A 17,718-nucleotide genomic window follows, 5' to 3' on the forward strand; every position below is an offset into this window, starting at 1 on the left:
AGAAAATGGGAAAATTTAGCAGGGAATGTGCATGTTGGTGAATATTGAAGAATTGCAACATTGAAAAATTTCAAAAAGTGCAACGCCACATAGAAAATTAATATGAGCCTATTCTCTGAGGAAAACCATGCCCTAAAAGTAGAAAAAGCAGATACCCATCACAAAACAAGACTTCAAAATATAGTTAATGATTGTGAAAGTCGGCCATCTCTTATGAACTATCTCCATGCAATTGTCCATAATCTTTCCATGGAATGTTTTTCTTATGTTGATGTTTTTATTTTATTCCCTACTATTTAAAATTTTCAGCATTGATTTTTATAATTTGTAATTCTATATACAGTGAAACTTCAATTAATGGACACACTCGAATAGCAGACATCTCTATTTAACAAACATTTTTACAATCCCTTGACCCTTCAAATAGGGCATCTATAATATTTAACTCTAAATAGCAGACACTAAATAACAGACAGTTGCCAAAAAACCTACTTTACGAAAACATAAAGTCCCACCTTCAATATTCTGAAAGAATTAATTATATACGAAATGTTTTAAAACTAAAAGAATCGGTTTAAATACTCTTTTGGAGGATGAATACATTGAAAATAGAAATAGGAAGAACAGCAGGTTGTAAAAAGTCAAACAATACTCTTTATTTGTCAGAGAAGACTAATCTGGTTAAGTTGTCAATCATTATTTATCATCATACATGTAAAACTTCTGTCCTATTAATACAAAGCTAAAAATAGCAATATTTGCTGGATATAATCAATCATGGAGAATTAAATTGTCTTCTGATTAATTCTTGAACTCTGGTGAATGTTGGATTCAAAGGACATAAAAGAAGTTTTACAGATGAATAAACCAAAATGTTAAGTGGTTATAAAAATTTTGTCTTGTTGGATTTAAGCTTATGGTACTGAGAAACAATAAACTTTTCTGAAGTTATTTGTTTATTCAACAAGAACCATAGTGCAGTAGCAATGAAAAAGAAACAGTTTTAAGGTTAAGAGAATAGTGTTTATTTGGTGAAAGTTCAAAGATCGTGTTACTAAGGGAATTTGCCGACCACTTTAAAGTGTACGAAGTTATTTGGTTTTCTCACATTTATGACATCATTGATGATCTTAACAGCTTTGTGGTGATTAAGGTAATTTTTGATAAATCATTTATTGAAAGAAGTAAAAATCTTTGAAAAATTACACCTACTTGATAACTACAAAGTAGACAAAGCAGTAACTTTTATATTTTCCTCTAAAATTTTTTTCGTTTCTTCTTGCAGTTTCCATTCCTCCTCTATATCAATTTTTATTAGTCACTTAGATTATAAATGGCATTATAAATGCAAGAATACCAAATATACTTCTCATCCCTTCGGGTGGCCAGCAAATCGCCTTCCTTACTTGTCATTTAAACTCTCATTGCCAAAACTGACCTTTGTCCATCCTTCTGTTCATAATAACAATTTCATTTTTCTTTTTCATTACTTTCACTTGGGTCATTTTTGATGAATTAATAATTATTCAATATTTATGTTCCATTTAATGAAAGTATCCTATACAATCTGCTTGCTATTTAAAATTCAATTAAAATGTGAATTTTACAGCTGAAAAGATAAAATAATAATGTATGTATATATACTAATTATATATGCTACATATATGTTAAAAACAATAATTCTAAAAAATTGTAAAATTTCCTAAGAATAAGCAAGTTAAATTCACTCTTTTGTATCCAATTTCAAAAGAATTAAAAACAGAGATGGACTACAACTTGAAACTAAGAGATAATTAATAAGTTTCAAGTCGTAGTCCATCTCTGTTTTTTAATTCTTTCGAAATCAGATACAAGAGTGAATTTAACTTATTTATTCTTAGGAAATTTTACAATTTTTTAGAATTATTGTTTTTAACATTCATAATAACCGATCCCATTGTTTTAATATTTATTTTACTTTGCTACATATACTTTTTGGTATTTTCACATTCCTAACACAAATTTGATGTTTTTGTAATCCATCATGTTCTTCATTTTATAATGACAGGTTAAAATACAGTATGATAAATAGCAGACAAACTTTTCTCTTCCAACGGAGTTAAGTGCAAAATCATTAGATAAATTACTACATATTTTTAAATATATAAATGCACTTTGAAACATAAAAGTTTGTCTTATTGAATTGATATCAATATCGAATAATGTGAAAAATTAATATGAATTTGTTAACTGATTAAATGAATTATTTTTATCAAAATTGTATTTAATGGATAGTATAGTAGTGAAGTTTTGTTCAAATATGTAAGAGTACTACATTGATGCAAGAAAAAATTAAAATTAAAAACTTGTATTGAATTGTATCCATCATTATATAGTGTAAAATCAGAATAGTGAATGTATTCTAGAATAAAGTAAAAATGACAAAGTAACTATAAAATTATTTTATATAAAATTAAAAAATCTTTTGTGGGAAGGATAAAATTAAAAATAAGCTCCAAAATAATACAGTAGAGCGTCAATTATCCGAATCAATTGGGGACTGGGATTGTTCGGAAGATCGATGTTTCGGATAACCGATTATGTACGAAAAAATATATTAATTTATCCCATCTTGACATTTTTCTCCGTTGCGTGTCGCTTCGCATTGAATTTTCGCCGATGTTAAGCCTAACAAAGACTATTGTATCGTTAAAAATTATTTTTTTTATATTTTGTACGAAAAAATAAATATATTGAAAAATATAAAAAAACAATAAAAAATTATACTAAAGAAGATAATTTAGTATCAAAAACGTAAAATATTTGAGTAGCCCAAGACATAGCCAAAGATTGCAGCGCCACAGCACTGGCAAAAATTTAAATTTGCCAACTGGAATTCTTTCGGATGATTGACTTTCGGATAATCGACGCTCTACTGTATTTGAGTAAAATGTCAAAAAGCAATACTTTCTAATTATGAATAAGTCAGTTCAGTTAATAAATGAAAGCTATATAGGAGATATTTAACAAGTATCTATAGTTTATCACGGGCATTTTTCACTTGACTGACTTACTGTGCTTCCATAATATCCTCATGATATATGCTATCCATCTAACTTGCAAAAATTATAGACAAAAGAATTTTTTTCGTATTGTAATTCCTCAAAAAACCTGTAAAAACATTTGCCACCTTGTGCATGCAATTGCATACAAAATTTTTCCACACAATCACTGTGTATGCATGGTACTTACTGAATTTCCATTTTTACATCATTTTCAGTGACCTGACATCATCAAAAGTGACATTTGTCACTCTCTCACAATTGCCACAAAAAGTATTCATGTAATCATCACAGATGTTTTGCAGCTATGCATGACTTACACTAGAATAAGAAAAAGAATAGCCCAAGCTATTCTTACAGAGACAAAAAACTTCAATAATTTAAGTATTTTCATGGCTTTATTTTGTGTCCAAAGAACAGAGAAAAATCATTTTCTGGTTCTTCTGAGAAACACCTCAGTCCAGCCATCACCTATTTCCAGATGAGCTCATTTCACGTTAGACCATACTATACAAAAAATTGAACAAATCCCACAGGAGAAGGGTCAATGACATTGTAAAATCAAATTTTTGCTATAATTTATTTTGTAAGATTTTAGTTTTATTTTTGTTTATGCTTATTTCACAAACAATGAATATTACGATATCACAACATAATGTTATTTTTTGTTAAAAAGAACATTGAATGATTAATAAAATAAGCCTATGTAGTTTCTATTTTTGAATTCATGAAATTTATAATGTTTATAAAAATAGTTTTATTTGCAAAATAAAAACATATTATCTTACATTATAATAATGCCTAATTTTTATTCAATGCTTTATAAAGGAGACACCAACAAAATGTAATTTTGACCTAAAACACTAACAAAAGCATATCTGACCTAAAATGCCTAACAAAGATATAATTTTGATTAAATTACATTCAAACCTCAGTTTTTGAATGACTGATTTTTGAGGGTTAGATAGCAAGCTAACTTGATGTCATTTCTGCTCGCATAAGAATCAGGACATTGGAAGATAAGCCCTTTTTTATGGTCCTTAATTCATTTGTTCAACAAAATTACAGTTGCACCAATGTAAACAAGGTTTCTATTACACCAATTGTTTGTAAGGAGAATGGAATAGATCACCAAAGTTATTTGTAATTTATTGCATCTTTTAAACTTTTTAATAAATAAATTATAGGCTTCCATATGTATGTATGCCAGATTAATATCCTTGTCTTTAACAGTCTGTAAAGATTGGAGAACTGATGGTTATAACAGATCATTCTGCACTTTGCAAGTTTCTAAAGATCTAATAGAATTAAGTATAATTTTAATAAAACAAATATAAGATACTAAAAGTTAAAGCATGCAAAAAATCAATATGACAATCAAAAACGACTACAGATAATCTCCAATTTAACAACACTGTTTAGTTCTGGGACTCATGTTGTAAATCTAATTGATCTTAGGTCAAACAACATAATGATAATGAGGTGCAGTTGTTCCCAGAGCAATAATAAACCTATGTAATATTGCATATACATATATGCATATACTGTAATCAGTTAGTATGCATTATATACCATAAAACAATAGTGGTAGTATTGAATATTTAGGTATATTAAACTTCTGATTAATGTTCAGTAAGTCCTCACTTAACATCTTTTTGATGTAGCATTGCTGTTACAAATACAAGTACAGTATATTTGTAATTAATTACAATTATTGTTGCTGACTTTTCCCTATAAATATAAATTGATCTTAATAAATGATGGACGTTTTAAACATGTTCTAATAAAAATAATCTTAACCATATTCTCTTCTAGCAATCTGATTAATATAATTTTCATTCATCATACTTTCACTTTTTAAAATAACATAAAATTACATTAACAACAATATATAAGACATCATTTAACAATACAAATTTACAACTTACCCTGTTGCAGGTGCTATTTTAAATTTATACAGTGCCCTTTATAGTTTGAATTGTGAATTGCTTTTTTTTTTTTAACTGTATGGTGACAGGAAATGATCCTTATAATTTACCCTTTACAAATATTTAATCTTTTCAACTGATCTTCAGAATTTATCATGATGATTTACTCTCCCTTCCCATACCCCACCACAATGCTGCTGTCACTCACCAATTCCCAAAATTGAATAAATAATATATTTTTGTTTTTATTAATCTTTCTTAAAGGTAAAATAATAACAACTATCTTTACTTTATCCAAAATTAAAATTTTATATGTCACTTAATAACTCATCTTCAGGTTCAATCACATGGAACCTTACATGTGGGCATTCCATTTAATTCAAAATGTAAGTGTTACCTTGCAATACACTAAAAATTCCTAAAAATGTAAATGTAACTCATACTAAGATAAAACATAAAATAAACACAAATACTAGAAATAAGAATGTACAATAATGATAATAACATTAATAACATATATCAAACTATTAACATTTTAATACAAATTTCCACAGATTGGAAATATCGATAGCTGCTGCTACTTTTTTATTAATGCATTCCCCCTCAATGCTGGCTTTCTATATATCACATCTCTGTGTAATTGTCTAATTTTTGTCTTTGACACATTGGATTATTTTAGCACCCACCCAACTGATGGTGTTGACTTCCTCAACTGCAAACGCACATAATATCATTAGCCAGAGGCCAAATAAGCACAAACATAAAAAAAATCTAGCAACAAGTTGCATAACTTTTCTGGCTGTTAAAAAATTTTATTTAAAAAATACCTTTATTATTATTAATAATAAATAAAATTGTGTGCACACATTTCCAACATTGCATAGCAAAATTTAAATAGTAACAAAGTACATGGGTTATAAATCCAGACATCTTTACCAGTACATAAAAAGAACACTATGTATTTAAGTGAAGTATTTTATAGCATAATACATATGCAGTTGAAGAAGGCAACACCATTAATTGGGCTGGCGCTAAAACAATCCAACAGTTCAAAAACAAAATAATTAGCCAATTACACAAACTTTGTGGATATATGCTAGGACACAAAAGTATCCAGACACCTATAAAATAAAATAAAAGAGTTTTTTAGTTATCACTCACTTCTTACTTGAAATAGAAAAAATAATGACAGATGTAAAAGCTTCAAACTTTTTACACTAGAAAAAAGTATTTACATGTATTAAAACATTCATCAAAAAGAGAAATATAAGTTTATTTAAAACTAGCAGACCCCGCCACGCGTTGTTGTGGCTCAAAATGTATCTATTATAAATTTATAACACTTCCCCATGGGGGAAATTTTTCAAAAAATTTCTTCTTAATGTACATTCTGTTGACATACCCTATTAAAACGCAAAAAACTGCATCTAAAATAGTATAAATAGAAGCAGAGTTCTTTACGGTAAGCCTTAATCCTAACCATCTCCCTTCAGTGGGGGGAATTTCGACATGTATATTATATAAAAGCACGTGCGTATTCGAATGCAGCGTTGTATCAAAATTTCAAAGGAATCCATAGGATCAAATGAACATTACATTTTTATTTATATAGATAGATAGATGATGATCTGCTTTAGTTCATTTTCACAGAAAAGCATAATGCCGCGCAGAAAAGCAAACTTAGGGCGCCGTACTCGTAGCGCCATCTGTTGGACACAAAAGCCTTAACCTAGATTATATATTTTGATTTATATGAATGTTTAACGGAATAATATACAGCCTATGTCCACCCTGAGGTTCCATTCTAAATATTGGTGAAAGAATTTTTGAAATCGAATGAGTAGTTTCGGAGATTACCTGCTGCAAACAAACTTACATACATACATACATACATACATACATACAAACATTACCTCTTTATAATATTAGTATAGACTGAAAATTTTCAGTATCTGAACAGAAAAAATAAATAATGAAAAAAAATTTTTCTTATACATTTAAGAACAACTTGGGCCTACTTTTGTCCTTGATAACAGCTTCTAAACAACTAGGTATTTATTCATCCAAATGTTGTCTATTAAATTCAAAACTCTGATGATGTTTTTAAGATCAGTCTTGTTTGTTATTGATTCTGTTCTGATTGTATGTTCAATGTGGTCTTATAAATGCTGAATTGGATTGAGGTCAGGCAATTGTGAAGGCCAAGCAAACACTTTTATACAGTGCACATCAAGAAACTGACTGATTTTTGAAGTGTGTTTGGATAGTTGTCATGCTGAAAAACAAACCTTACTCTGACTTCAATTTTCTTACTGATTTCTAACACTTTTATTTAAAATCTGTTTATACACACATTGATTCATTATTCCATCAAAAAATTGTAGAGTTCCAGCACTATTTACAGACATACAAATCCAAATAGCACTAAACTGTCTCCAAATTTCACTGTAGGGATCAGATTTTTCATTTTAAAGATTCTCCATACTTTCAGATAATCGTTTGAATCAAACACATTGAATTTTGAACACCTGACCTAAAGATTGATTTCCAAAATATTACTGATTTTATATAAAACTCTTTTGAAAACTTTAATCTTTACTGCTGATTTTTTCCTCTTGATGAACAGCTTTCTCATAGTAATATAAATTTTTGTCTACTAGTACATATTTTCTATTATCATGATTTATTAGACTGGCTTTACAGATATTGCAACAAAGTTTCACAGATCAGAAATTTGTTTTATTTAATATACCTGCATCGTGTCTTTGTAAGTTCCTACTAATACTCACCGGTATGCTCAATGTCGGTAACTTTATGTCTTCTATTTTACATTTTTTTCAAATAACATATTTCTGATTTTAATTTTTCTACTTCTTTCTCCATGTTTCCCGTTCTTTGCATCTCCGATTCACCAGAATTTTGGCTAAATATATTATTAAAAATATTGTTAAATTAATATGCCTCAATGTCCTTGGTTTGCAATGAATGCAAAGAACAGGAAACATGGAGAAAGAAATAGAAAAATTAAAATCTGAAATATGGTATTTGAAAAAATGTAAAATAGAAGACATAAACTTACCGACATTAAGCATACAGGTGAGTATTCGTAGGAACTTACAAAGACACGATGCAGGTATATTAAATAAAACAAATTTCTGATCTGTGAAACTTTGTTGCAATATCTGTAAAGCCAGTCTAATAATCCTGATAATAAAAAATACATACTAGTAGACAAAAATTTATATTAAAATAGACCAAGGACACTGAGGCATATTAATTTAGTTTCTTCATAGCCATAAAATATTTAACCTACTTAACTTTACATTTAAAAGCTACTTGCTTTTAAAGTTTCTCTGACAATTTCTGCAGGTGTATGTACTCCACATTCTACGGAAGCCTCAACAGCAAGCTTGAAAGCAATTTATGTGTGGATTTTTCTTCACTTTCCTGACAATATCATGTTTCTCTTTCAAGGTAAATATTTCAGGACATCCAGTTTGAGCCCTATTAACTATACTATTTGTCTTAAGAAATTTTGTAATGCTATCTTGAATTATGAATTATAGAATGCAAAACTGTTCTGCAAGGTTTTGTACAGATTTCTGCTTTTGCTATTTCTTAATAATGAGTCCTTTAATAACAATGGTTAATTTGTTTGTTTTCATTGTTTGCAATGACAAAATAAAACAATTAAAGTATGAAATAAATACTTTACTTGAAAATATTACTTGAATACTTGATACTTGAAAAATTTGGTCTAAACAAAAATGAATTAAGATTCATCCAGAAATTATACAACCAACCCAAAACAATCATCTCAATAAATGACAGTAATTCAAAGGAATTAAATTGCTACTCAGGAGTCAGACAGGGATGTCCAAGCTCGATGGTTTTGTTTACTGTTTACATAGAAGCACTATTAAAAAGTATAACACAAGATGAACTAATAGAACCAATTTATATACCTGGAGTAAAAGAGAAAATAAAACTAATAGCACATGCAGATGATATAAATATTTTTATAGTAAACAAATTTAGTCTCGAAAAGACAATGATAAAATTAAAAAATTTCAGTGCATTCACAGGAATGCAAATAAATGAAAATAAATGCAAAATTTTAAACATAGTAGGAAACTTTACAAAAGAAAACATGTCAATTCAAACTGTCCAAACAATAAAAATATTTGGTCTATGGTATGGAAAAGATGCAAAAGAAAGGAACATGTATGAAATGGAATCTAAAATAAAAAAATCAATTGAACAATGGAAAGAACATTGGTTATATCTACCTGAGCGTGCTAAAATTATCAATAAAGCAATTATAGCAAGAATAATATACAATTTGTACATAACAAATCTAAACAAGCAAGATACGAAACAATTAGAAAGTCCCATATATAATTATCTTTGGCAAAGCAATTATGAGCCACTAAGCAGGAAAATAATTAAAAATAATAAAGAAAATGGAGGAATGAACATATGGGATCTAAAACATTTTGAAGAAGCCATCCAGATAGCAACCATTATAAACACCCTTAATCAAAGTAATCACCCTCTATATCATATCTATAATTATATATTAGGGCCGATTTCTAATAAATTCACTGGAATAGAACAAAGAATACCTTTCCTAATCAACAATAATAAAAAATATAAAGGTTGGAGAGAAACACTGAAAAAAATAGCGAAAGAAAACAACAACTTAATAAACAGCCAAACAAAAATAAGGCCTCGATTGATATACGATATTATACATGAGCAAGTGTTGAATAAAAACATGGATAATCCTAATATCAATTGGCCACAGACATGGAGGAATATACATAACCTCCCAAGTGAATGGACGGAAAGTGCATGGCGAATATTAAATAACATCGTTTTAACAAAAGATTTCCTCTACAAATATAGCATTAGTAGAAATTCTAACTGTCCAAGATGTGGACAAACAGAATATATAGAACACCTTTTTTATAGGTGCGATATTGCTAGATCAGTATGGGCATGGGTAGCGAAAACATGGAAAGTGAAAATAACCTGGCAAATTATAAAATATCAAACAAAACTCTCGGTCCTCAACCAAAATAAATATATGTTAAATTGGATAATCGCTCTCACAAAACGAACCCTATGGAAAACAAGATGCAAATTAATGTATGAAAAGAAAAAATTAAACGCGTCAATCACGGTCAGTAACATCAAACAGGAGGCTGAATTAAAAATTTTAAGTGATTTTAAAACAATGACAAATAACGAACTAAAAAAATACTACAAAGGAACTGAAAATATATTTCGTATTCAGCAAAACAAAGTGATATTTAAAGATGATTGGTAATAAATATGTCTCATGTACCTGAAATATTAATATCTGTTATTATAAAAGAATAAAATTGTTACTAAATAAAAGTAAAGAAAACGAGTAAGATAATTATATCGTGCAGTATTGCAAGATAAATTACATAAATGTAAGAGAGAGTAAATCCTCTCATAATAAATAAATATGTAAGTGTTGAATATCGGTCTAAAAATCTCCCAACAATTCAAAATGTTATACTATTATATATAAGTCTCTGTATTTTAATTTTTTATGAAATATAGAAGAGTCCAACTAGTAAAGCCTATGTAAAATATTAAACTTAAATGTAACGAAACATAAGATATTAAAAAGCGTAGAGGAAAAAGTTGCATGTTATCACAAATCCCTCAATATGTATATAATGTAAATAAAACCTGTAAATACTGAACAAGAGGGGTTGTGAGCTAGATGTAATTTAAACTAGTGAAAATGTTCACCCAAAAGGTAATATCACATGTACGGAAAAAGATTTTTACTTTATAAATATTACAGCATGTAGCTAATATTGTAACGTATTTAGAAGTCATAATAAACTTTAATAAAATAAATGAAATAAATACTTTAACTCATTTGTTGAGGCAAATTGTTGTAAACATATTTTTAATCAAATGATCTGACATTTATCTATCATTTATTCCCTCTGTCTGATACTTTTGTGATGTGAAAATTTTCACAGTTTTAAATAAAATTATATTTCTCTTTTTGATGAATGTTTTTGTACATGTAAATATTTTTCTAGCGTAAAAAGTATAAAGATTTCACTTCTGTCATTTTTTTTCTATTTCATGCAAGAAAAGAGATAACTAAAAACCTTCCATTTTATAGGTGTCTAAATACTTTTGTGACATGGTGTGTATAGAAAGCCATGATTAAGGAGAGTACATTAATAAAAGCAATGCAGCAGTTATTTTCAATGTGTAGAAATTTGTATTGAAATTCTAATGCATATGCTATTTATATTATTGGGCTGCAATTTGAAAAAAATTGTAGACCTTTAAATTCTCATTGTCGTCAGTCAGTCGTTCCTTAATTAATCTTGAGAATGGTTAGGGGCAGGAAGTCCAAATTAACTATAGATGAACTTCTGATCCAGACCAGAAGTCATGTGATTTCAATTCAGAAATTTTCCCCTGAACAGATTTACATAGATGACTGGTATACCTCTGTTATCATCAGGAAAAGTATAATGTATGCAGCAAGACACAGTTAATTTGAGAGTGCGAACATAAATTTTAAATTAAATAAATTAAGAATATGATTAAAAATTGCAGCCTGTGACAATATCACAATAATTTTTGCTTGTTTTTCTTATTTTATATTCTTATTTCTAGTATCTGTATTTATTTAATTTATTATCTGAGTATGAGTAACATTTATATTTTTAGGAATTTTTAGTGTATTGCAAGGTAACACTTATTTTTTAAAACGAATGAAATGCCCTCACATGAGGTCTGCTCCATATGGGTTGAACCTGATGATGAGTCATTAATTAAGTTACAGAAAACTTGGTCCTTTCGGCCCCCCAAATTTTTTTTTTGGATTTTTGAAATGTTTTTTAAGTCTCCAAATTTTTTCAAAAATTTTTCCCGTGCAAAAAAATTTTATTTCGACTTTAATCAACCTTTAATGCTGCGTGATTAACACTTAATTGTTTTTTAATGCAATTTTTTTTATCAAATTTAATTAATTGTTCTAAAGTTGTAGTGCACGGATTTTACTTTGGTAAAGTTATTTAAAGCTAGTTTCTGATGTCAAAAACGACCTCCAATAGTTTTTTAATTTTTTTAATTAATATATTTTAATATATATAAGTTTAATTAAATTGGGGGGGGTCGAAAACCGCAATTAAAATTTTAATTTTTTAAAAATATTTTAAAATATAGGTCTAGCTAGTATTCACCCTACTTTAAACCCTTCTCCTCCCAAGACGTCTAAGAGAATGTCCCGGGAAATCCAACACCAGATGTTCTCAAGGTCATCCAGCTGTAAACACAATGACTGATCAGTGTCAAATTTCGCAGAAAGGCGAGACAATGGAAAATAAAGTTTGAAGCTTTTTCTTCAAAATCAACGCATTTCTTTCGTTTTTTTTTTCAGTTTTAAATATTTTTTATGTTTAATTACATTAATATCAAAAATTTCTGGGTACCCAACAAGTTAAATGATTCAAAAACGTTCATTCATTTAAATTTTACTACTGGATGGAGTGAAAGTGGTTGTTGTTGTTTAACTTGCATCCATTTTGCACTGTATCATTTATTTCTTAAATGTATTTATAACTCACATTTATTCCAATGGTTAATACAACTGTCCTTTGACAGTCCGATGTTCTGTAATCTGACATGCTCAGTAGTCCGACGCACCTACCGTCAAGATACCCATCCCTGTTACGTGTCTGCTTGCACAGAAGCATGTCATGACATGAATCTCTCCACCCAATGACACACATTTCATGTGTTTTCCATGAGCAGTTCTGTTTGAACAGTTGGAGTAGGGAATATTGTAGGCTACTGCTAGCAAAACAATGCCAAATATGTAATCACTTTCAGTAATCCGGACACTTTTGGTAATCCGACACCCCTTTGATCCCATACCTGTCGGATTATCAAAGGACAGCTGTATTAGAAACATTTTGAAGTTTTTTGATGTTTTTATGACCAGAAGTATGCTGTAGAAACTTAACTCTTGGTTATATCAATTACCTATGGTAAATTGGTTTTGTTATACATCATTTCATTTAACGTCAAAGTCTCCAAGAACCTATCAACAATGTTAAATCAGGACTAACTATATTTTGTTAGTAAAATACCATAGTTAATTAATTGAAGGTAGTCAATTACCTTCAAAGAAATCAAATACAATCTTTACATGGAATCAATTTTACTTTTAATTTTTATTTATTTAATTTATTAATAATACACTTTATTCTTATTATAAAATTGAAATTTGAATTATAATTCTAAATGAAGCAGCTCTGCAGAAGGTTAATTTTGTTTTTGCTGTTCGGATGGTAATGACACAAACCAGCTTACAGTTACACATGAATATACTTACCAGTTATTTTTGTATAGTCACAATGGACAAACTGTGGCTCACAAGCCACACATGCCTCTTCTACACCCTAACTGTAATTCCCATACTTATACAATTTCTTTTTATAAACTTGGTACATACTACATATATATATACTAAGCACAGTTCATTTTTTGTCCAAACATAAATTAAGAATTTAGTAAAAGTACTAACAAGTCAATAATATTGTTTCAGGGGCCCAGCGACAATCATCACTTGTTGCTGCCAAGGCAGTAATGTCACTGCTGGCATAAAAACAATATAAAAAATTGTGCATGATCATGTTAGCAATTCTTGTATCTCAGGAAACAAAATCATAGACCCCCAATTTTTATTAATTTTTAATTTCCTTGCTTCTTATTATGTAAAATGACAAAATTTAATCAAAACTGATCAATCAAATTTTGAGAACAAACTTAATTCTGTAAGCCATATAAAAGAGGCTTTGCTAATTCTCTGCCTCAAATATTTTTTGTAAGTTTTCAGACTGTCATGTAGTGTAATATATATATAGAATGTAAGTATAACTCACAACTTAACCTCAAACAGGTAACCAAAAGCTTAGTATACGTTCATAAAGTCAAAGAAGTTAAATGACTGTTTACCTAGTCAGTCATAAAGTACCAGTAAAATAACAGCAATATTTACTACAGAACAGCAATAACTTTAGCACTTTAATTATATATAATATAAATAGATGATGTGTCTCTCATATGTTTCTGATAGGCAGTGTACAGCTCTTACAATGACATGATTTGGCCACCTGTTATATAGTATGAGTGTTTATTGTTCATTACAATATTACATTTATTTAAGTGCTGCACTGTACTAATAGCACAAACTTGATTGCTTAAAATCAAAAATAATTTTTTAATACATTAATTTCGGTTGTCATATATAAGGGACTGACCATATTTTGAAAAATTAATATAATAAATTATAATACATTTAAAAAAATTATTCTAAATGTTTTTAATTGCATATTATTTATTTTATTTTGAATATTTTATATATATAAGCTGATTTATTAAGTAAATAAAAATTATGACACTGGCAAATTAAGTTCTAATATAGTTAAATGTAATTTTTATTAAAAGAAACAATTTTAGTGAATGAAATGTAAATTAAAGATAATATGTTAAATGATATTTGTAAATTAGTAGACATTAAATTTTGTTTTTTATTTGGAAATTTATATCCTTTTCTTACAGAAATACTTAAACAACTTTTACTCTTGAGTTAGAACTATATAAGAACTATATATAAAAATGATTTTAACAATACTTTAATATTTTTGAACAGTGTGCTTCATACTATACCATAAAATTCTATTAAGTTTCATACATTGTTTACTAATTTATTATATAAACCATGGTAATTTAAAAATGTTATTACTATCATGCATACTTAATTTACATGCGTACAAAATTTAACAAAGACCTTATAATAAAATATATATTTATATCTAAAATTTGCTGATATCAGTACTCATGCATGGTATATATTGAATAGTTATAATTTAAATTTTAATTTTTGAACTTTGTAGATCCATTTGATCAATTATTTATTCTATAAGAAATTAAAGATATATCAAATAATATTTTTATATTATAAATATAATGAACTGCACATAAATAAGAAATCTATAAATTATTTTAATCAGTTATTTAAAAGCATTCAATTAAAATTTTATTCAGACAATTAAAATTTAGGTTTTTTTTAAATTGTAAAATCAAAATTATTCAAACTTCTCCAGATAATAGGTTTAATGAATTAATATGGTATATTCATTCATTCATTCAACCCATTTTGCTGGAAAGTGTGAATGGTTTTGATTTTACAAGTTATCTGTTCCAGCTTTGATTTTGAATTTTTTTTTTAATATTTAGAATGAATTATAATTTCAACAATTATTATTCATAAATACATATAGGATAAACCAATGAAGCAGACAATTTTGAAACATTATAATTTATTATACTTATTGATTTAAGCAACTTTACTTACTCAAAATCTAAACCACATACAATTGAATTTAAGTGTATATCTCATAACTGAATACAATATCCCAAAGATGATTTCCATTTATTGCATACATTCTTCAAGTCTAGAATATATGTTGCCCATTGTATGGCATAGCAAATGCAAGAAGATTCTAGCAACACAAATTGCTGCTAACCATTGTATGGTTGGCAACACAGTTCCATATTATTATTATTTTTTAAATTAATAATGAGAATTTTGTTATTGTCACTGCAGCAAGATGTATCTGAAAGAGTAAACTCAAAATTAATCCATAGGCATGGCTTCAGCAAGATAGAGTGACCAGTCACATGACAAAATAATTAACAAAAGCAGTCAAATGTTTGTTCACAAATCATATCATTTCCCGGTACAAGGATGTTCAATGGCCTATGAAATCAAATCTAATAGTTTGCAATTTCTTTTTGTGGAACTACTTAACAAGCAGTATTCAGTGACCTAAGTCCACCTTACAGTACATGGAGGGACTCATAGAAAAAAATTGTTGTTTTTTTTTTTTTTTTTATCATTGTCACGGAGGTTTTTGAAACATTAAACGGTTTTCTTAGAAAAAAATGCACTTCTTGGGATTTTTTCCAAATTTTATTTTCCAAATTTCCTGAAATTCATGTTTATAGAAGAATTTTGTCTGATGTTAAGTTTACCATTAGGTGAGATTGTAATGTTTGGATGTATTCTGTGAGAAGTGTAAAGGCCAACAAAAAATAATTTTTGGAAGGAACATAATTCCATTTCTTTCTGATGCTATACATGCAAGTTGAATACTTCACCATTTAATGGTAAGTTTAAAGACAAGTTTGGGAAGATTTCTTGAAGGACTATTTTGTTGTTTGTCTGGCAACTAATTTGCATAGTCTGTACATTGACTGTGATATGTTCATAGATGGACTTGATTTATCAAACAGCTGCAGACTGAACAAATTTTATATGGCACATAATGATATTTAACTTGTTTAATTTAACCACAATGAAAATTGGTTGTTCTGGAAACATTGAAATAGATGATACCACTGTGAGCAAACAGAAGACTGAAAAAGAACGTTTTTGAAAAATACCAGGTGAGTTGTTGGTGGCGTTTGCTGCAAAGTTAATTCCTGTTTCTTGTATAAAGTAAACAACAAGTTTGAACCAAGTCTGAACTAGGTTATTAGCAAGTTTGTAAATGCAGGAGAATGTTTTGAGTTATAAATGTAGCATACAAGGAAGGTGTACCCAGGAGTGGGTCATGTGCCAGTGTGGAAAGAGCTAGAAACTCTTCTTTTGGCCACAAAGGTTACCCCAAGAAATCTGTACATTGTAAGAGGAAGGTTGTTGACAAGAGACGTTCCATCGTTAAAATGTTAAATTTTTAAAAATACATTTGAGTTCAGTTACACCTGAAGATGGCCTATTCTATTAGGTCGAAAACAGTGTTTTGTTTAATAAACATTTCTCAGCAACAGAAGGTGTACTGATAGTTCATTATGTTGCAAGAGCATTAAGAAAACATTAGAAATTTCTAAGAAGAAAGTTAAATTTACAAATGAATCAACTGAACTCTGTTCATCCAATTTTTTACCAAAGAAAATAAAAATTAAAAAAATTATAAATATGTCAATGGTGAGTAAATTTATCTTTTTGAATGTCGGTGTAATTAGTAGCAGTGTCAGTTGCCACTTTGTTTGTGGATTTCATATACACAAAGAAGATGGTAACCAGAATTGCCATCATAGGGGCTCCATAAGTAAAATTCTACCCAAAATTGTAATATGAATTTTAGTTGAATAAATTAATATTTCAAAATTTTTGATTAGAACTGAGTAAAAATGATCTATTTCAGATTAGAACAGAAACTATCTTTTGCTTTTATAAGATGCATAGATGAAACAATGAAAGATAGCAAGATGACTACAGACAGTATAAAAATTAAAAATGTTAATATTAACAATTATCTTCTACAGGTGACTGACATCACTTTTACTCTTAAATAATAAACAAACAATATAAAATAAATTTCAAGTTAACTTCCAAGATAATTAGGATAAATAAAGTTAAACTAAATACTTTAGTTATTTAGTAACTATTTTTCACAGAAAAAAAACTATATAATAAAATAAAACATATTTAACCTTTTCCAATCTAATAATGTGATGATCTAGATTAGGCATTTGCATCCCATTAATAAAATGCTTTTATTTTTTTTTATAACAACATAATTATATTATTATTGATAAAAAAAACATTCAAAAAGTATATTTAACAGGCAATGTATATTGTATATTGAAAAAAAAAAATATATATA

The 17,718-nt window shown here is 28.2% G+C and overlaps 1 protein-coding gene across 1 annotated transcript in view; it reads right to left on the reverse strand.

The window, feature by feature from the left end:
- Positions 1–1,588: 1,588 nt before the first annotated feature.
- The window catches only part of LOC111629784 (pre-mRNA-splicing factor CWC25-like), a 43,281-nt gene continuing 27,151 nt past the window's right edge, over positions 1,589–17,718 (reverse strand). Inside the window, exon 4 of the mRNA XM_023373693.1 lies at positions 1,589–1,609. Coding sequence (XP_023229461.1) covers positions 1,604–1,609 — 6 coding nt within the window. The 3' untranslated portion in view covers positions 1,589–1,603. The remainder of the gene's footprint in view (positions 1,610–17,718) is intronic.

The sequence above is a fragment of the Centruroides sculpturatus genome, unplaced genomic scaffold (genome assembly GCF_000671375.1).
Source record: "Centruroides sculpturatus isolate CEXI.00-Female unplaced genomic scaffold, Cexi_2.0 scaffold517, whole genome shotgun sequence".
Lineage (NCBI taxonomy): Eukaryota > Metazoa > Arthropoda > Arachnida > Scorpiones > Buthidae > Centruroides > Centruroides sculpturatus.